The sequence below is a fragment of the Cupressus sempervirens genome, chromosome 3 (assembly GCF_028749045.1).
Source record: "Cupressus sempervirens isolate cs-2001-9-10 chromosome 3, ASM2874904v1, whole genome shotgun sequence".
NCBI classification, from domain to species: domain Eukaryota; kingdom Viridiplantae; phylum Streptophyta; class Pinopsida; order Cupressales; family Cupressaceae; genus Cupressus; species Cupressus sempervirens.
This window is the reverse complement of record NC_143120.1, coordinates 768,348,809-768,354,187: the sequence shown is the minus strand read 5'-3', so window position 1 is coordinate 768,354,187 and position 5,379 is coordinate 768,348,809. Positions and strand designations below refer to the sequence as shown.

At 32.0% G+C, this 5,379-nt stretch overlaps 1 protein-coding gene across 1 annotated transcript; it reads right to left on the bottom strand.

Moving 5' to 3' along the window:
• Positions 1-2,455: 2,455 nt before the first annotated feature.
• LOC149569061 (cationic peroxidase 2-like) lies at positions 2,456-4,488 on the bottom strand. Its single transcript, XM_089817689.1, has 4 exons — positions 4,210-4,488; positions 3,698-3,877; positions 3,376-3,538; positions 2,456-2,968 (listed from the first exon to the last, which is right to left on the bottom strand). Exons 1-4 carry the CDS (start codon positions 4,456-4,458, stop codon positions 2,562-2,564), a joined length of 999 nt encoding a protein of 332 aa, XP_089673815.1. The 5' UTR covers positions 4,459-4,488; the 3' UTR covers positions 2,456-2,561.
• Between the last annotated feature and the right edge of the window lie 891 nt (positions 4,489-5,379).

The following is a 5,379-nucleotide window of genomic DNA, read 5'->3' as shown; positions in this document are numbered from 1 at the left end:
AGAGTAGTAGAAAGAACATAGCAGTATGTTTGGTATTCTTGGAGCTTAGATTTTTTCCATCTATGTATTTGTCAATCCCAAAGGGGGAGATTGTTAGCATGAATGATGATGATATTTCTATGGGGAAATATTCTAACATTGTTGGAGCATTGGAGAGATTGACAACATGACTGTGTTGTATTCATGACTATGTTTGTCATTGATGTCAACATATTGTGAGGATTGGAAAAGTAGTAGATAGATATTGAGGTTGTATGGATTGAGTACTGAAGATGAGGTCAAGCATAGTTAGAGACATGTTCTACAGTGTTTCCTAATTGAGTGGTTAGGAGTGTGTGTAGAAAGTCAAAGACTAGTGGCAGTTATGGATGATTTACAAAAGATAAATTTTTAGATAGAGTACCTGAGAAGTGGTTTTTGATGTTTGGATTATATCTCCTAATAGGGATATAATCTAATTGACTATAGTTAGATAGAGATAGAAGACATCTTGATGATGACATCAATAAGTGTGTGAAACCTGAGGTCACACATAAGAAAATTTGTTAATACTGTGAGCCAACAATTTTATGTAATTATAAAAAGATGTATTGTAGCATGTTATCTTAATGAGGTACTATTATAATTATTTGGGAAAGTTTCAAGGCTAACTCAATGAATTATTTTGATGACTTCATATAAAGGTAAGTTATTTTCCTTATGATGAGGTATGTATTGTGTGCAAGAAGAAAGTAAATGCAATAAGTGAAGAAGATTGGTAAATGTGACAAAGTGATCAAAGGGATCATTGTGATGTAAGTTTGTAGATATGGTATTGAGATCTAAGAAGTATTTTGGCACAATAGAGGCACAATAAGAGGATAGATCAAGAGATTGAGTTGCTAAGTTCAGTTGCTTTTTTATTATTCTAAAAGGAATAATACAAAGTTCAGTTAGATAGTGAGTTTGGTGGTCTTGCCCCTGAAGCTATTTGGACAGTGGGTCCATCTACCTTCTACAATTTCTAACAGAGTTGGAAACCCCTCACAGGGATTCAAAATCTCCTAGTAGGGACTGATATGTACAAAATGTATTTCATTGGCTCCTAACAGAGTCTAGCCTCTTACAAGTAATCTATAATTTATTAGTACATCATTTTGTGGGTACCATCCCCACTGGAGATTTCCCTATGATTAAGGGTTTCTCTAATTAACATATTTGGTGAACTATTCTGTATGTGTAGTATCTTCTTATGGTTGATCTTTATATTGACCATGTGTTTGAAGTTCAATACAGTTGATAAAAGTAATATTGATCTGATAATTGATTCACCCCTACCCTCCCCTCTCAGTTATCTTGGTGAGCTTTACTTTCTAACAATGATAGAAATATTGATACTTTATATCATATTGCTATTAATGTATATCAATAATTACACATATTATAATATTTATATCTATATTTGTGGATAATTAGTTATTTCTATTTAGTCATTTGGGTAGGTATTTATGAGTATTTTGCTTTTAAATTTGTGTAATTACCTTTGTTTACCTTTAAAATAACATTGGTTATGTTAACATGTGTGGCAATAGTAACTATTTTGACTTGGGCAATACCCCTCTTCTTTTGTAATTATTTCTAGCTAGGGACCATTTTATTGTACCTTTATTTATAGGATGTCATATTATTTCTTTCCAATTCATTTTTTTTTTCCATAGCTTTGTTCCACATTATGAAACAAAAAATTTATATATTTTTTTGTATTGATGAGTGAAGCTTAGTTACATATTTTTAATATGAGAAAGAAGATAATAGATAGAATTTAATTACTTATTATTATATTCTATGTATCAACATTATAAAGAAGTTCAAATATGTAAGTAATTAAATAAATATATAATAAAATTATAATTATATTTATTATCAAAATTAAAACTAATATCACTTAAAGACAAGTACTAAGTCACTAAATGACACTTCTTGATTTGTATATCAATAATTACACATTTATTATTAACAATGTTTATAAGCACATAGCTATATAAATGGCATCTTAATTAACTATTGTATATACTAGTTGTTGACTTTCACAGAAAACAAAATATATTAAAATATTGTTAATTATGCTATACTTGACTATGTGAAATTGCAAAGAAATAAAAAATATACTCATTTACTATAATGATTGATTTATATTCGACGTAATAACTCTCGGTCAAAGTCGATTTATAAAAACATCATGAAATTAACGCAGCCATATTAAAAACATCAGGACATTAAGAAAACTAACTAAATCCTTATAAAATTTGACCATCTTTTTGCTTGGAGACGTCTGACATCAAATAAAAGTATATGCACTATTTGAAATTATACTCAATGGTTCTCAACATAAGTCAAAGAACTTGTAGGAATGCATATTCTACATCAACATCTACTTTTAACAATTTTCCACAGTAGGAAGAACATAAGCTAATGATATCATAAAAGAAGACTAACTTATCTTCTTGTAATGCAATACATATTTATTCTTATTCATATGGTAGTAATTATTTTGTATAGGGTATGATATTGAGTGTGCCAATTTAGTTGAAAGCAGAACAAACAGTGCGAATCTCACCATCTGAGCCAGTCTTTACACCAATGTTGCTCATCTTTATCATGGCATGAGCAAAAGATATGCCAAATCCATAGGAAGCTTGGGCATACTGGAGAACATAAGGTGAAGTTGAGTTATCAGACAACATTCTCTGATCAGATTCAAGAAGTGCATTTCCATCTCTCACATTCTTGAAAAAAGATGTGTCAAAAGTTGTTTCGCTTCCTTTATCCAGAGCAACTCTTTTTGATCCATCCCCACCAAATGGGCATGCTGATTGGAGATCACCCACAGATGCTGAACTTATTGTGGGATCCGCATTCCCATCTGAGGTGAAGTTGTAGAGTCGATAGCTGAAAAATTGACAATCAGTTTGTCCAATTGTATGCCCTCCTGTTCAAGGAATAACAAATCTTAAGTCCTTTATTGTAGAAGGCGAATGTAATTCTAACTGATTGAACATAATTGATAAAGAAGGTTCAAAGCCATCATAGGTATCATAGAAGAGAGAAGTTGAGATCATGTCTTTGATAATTTTGATGGCATAGTTATTTCTAAGTACTTCATTTTTAAGTGTTATATTGAATTAGTGAATGAACCAAAAGATTGTAATTCAATTGATTGAGTATAAGTAATAAGGAAGATTCAAAAGCTATTATAAGTATGATTGAAGCGATAAGACAAGAATCGTGCATTCAATGACTTTGATGAAATGGATACCTCTTAATCCTTGACTCTTAGTCATGATACTTATAAAAAGCAAAACGTATGCACTTATTTTAGTCAGTTAACATGCTCACCAACTAGAGTTACAAACTCTTGGGTGTTGAGGCCTTTATCACTGAACTTCTTCTTGAGAACGTCGATTGAGTCAGAGGGTGTTGGCATGTTAGCCGCATCAGAAGAAGAGGAAACCAGTCCATCTCTCCTTCCTGTTGGAACATTCCAGCTAGTTCCCTTGCTCTGAACCACAACAATTCCAGCTCTTTTTCAATCAGAATTACATTTGTTCCACACACTATTTTTATTGGACATAATTTGTTAGACAAAAAAACATATAAGTTGACTTAAACAACACATTCTAAGCTTTGATTTACTAAGATGACTCATCCAAAAACATACCAGAACAACCGCATCACGAGTAGCAAGAGTAAGAATGTCAGCACAAGAAACAACACCAGGGCAGGCAGCTTCAACTTTAGTTTTTACATCTTCAATCACGTCGAATCCTCGCAATCCAAGGTTGGTGAGTGCATTTTTCTCAGCAGAAGGGCCAGTTATCAGTATGGACCCATCACACCCCTACAATATTCCAATCTCAAATTATGTTTTTGATTAAGAAAACAAGAAGTTTTGAAAGATTCAATCATTTGCATGTAATATCACTCCTACAATTGATATCATTTATCAACTCAAAACAAAATAAACATTCTAGTATGTTTCGAGATATTAGCTTTCATTCACATCTTATTTCTTACTAACTAATATAATCTCTATATCTTTCTTTCAAATTCTGTAACATACAAATAATAAATATGATCTAAAACATTGATTAGAAAAGACACCAATGAAATTCTAGTATATTAGAAATGTTTGAGTAAAATAATGCTAAAGAGAAGAGAAACGTTTCATGCTTGGATAAAACAGTCGTGGAAGAAAAGTCTGAGCAGGCCCGGTGCAACCGTCTTATCTGAGGAAACATGAGACTCCACAGTGGATTTAACAATCGACTCCACATTTGGACAAGTGGAAGAATAAAACCCCACTCTAGTACTTTGGGCTTGTGCTGTATTTATAACCCAACTTGAGCTTAGCTGAATTATAAGCATAAACGCCATTAAAGCTGCAGGACTAAGGATAATATTTTTCTGTTCCATTTTCATGCAAGGATTCTTACAATTGCTTACAGTAGGGAAGTGGGTAATATGATTTGAGATTATTGAAGGATCAAATGGCTTTTATAGCAGCAAAGTTTCATTCAATCCATCTTGTCCCATCCAAAAATTCCTTATTCCTCGCACTATGATTATTGTTCTTTGAAAGGAGGGGCTAAGTTGGGAAAATGTCACTCTTTTACCTGCCACCACCTTCTTAGTGTTTGACTCTCTCAGATCTTCTGGCTATTTTTGAGCATGCCGAAATGGATTAAGCCTACATTCCAAATATGAACATACCCCAAAAGACCAGATTCCAATTGTAAAAATTCAAACATTCCTAATGATAGGCTAGATACTGTCTAGAAACCTCTGCCTAAATTCCATTTATATTCAAAAGATGAACAAACATTTGTTCTGGAATAGTGGTTTTTAAACTAAAAGAATCAGACCTCTCTATCTCTCTCAAGCGCACTACCATGCCATTAATGAAATTATAGAAATATATAGTCCAACCTTTATATTAAAAACTTATTATGTCGTTTCATGTCAAGCTTAATATTGCCTTTTGACCTCCTCTCTATTTATTTTACTGTACGTTGATTTTTATACATGGGCTTCTTGTTTTGAGAATAAAATTCCATTTTATATAGAGAATAAAATTTCATCATCATATTGATCACTTAGATGTCTATGGATATGTTTTTCAATCATTCTCATCACACAATATATTCTACCAATAGGTTTGACATAATTGAAATCACTAGTCTATTGCTTCCTAAGCTCCTTAAAGGTGCTCTATACTCAGCTTAATATATTCAAATTTGAATTTTTCTAGACACCATTTTCTATTAAATCTAAACCACATGACAAAATACTTTGTCAAAGTATTCAATATAATATAAACATTATTTATTTGTAAGTGGATGG

What these genes read in the sequence shown, in the direction of transcription:
- LOC149569061 (XM_089817689.1), bottom strand. Translation starts at nt 4,458, where the DNA reads ATGAAAATGGAACAGAAAAATATTATCCTTAGTCCTGCAGCTTTAATG. An exon ending in TCCACGACTGTTTTATCCAA is followed by an intron (nt 3,878 to 4,209) that starts GCATGAAACGTT and finishes GGAATATTGTAG; the next exon opens with GGGTGTGATGGGTCCATACT. An exon ending in AGAGTTTGTAACTCTAGTTG is followed by an intron (nt 2,969 to 3,375) that starts GTGAGCATGTTA and finishes TTCCTTGAACAG; the next exon opens with GAGGGCATACAATTGGACAA.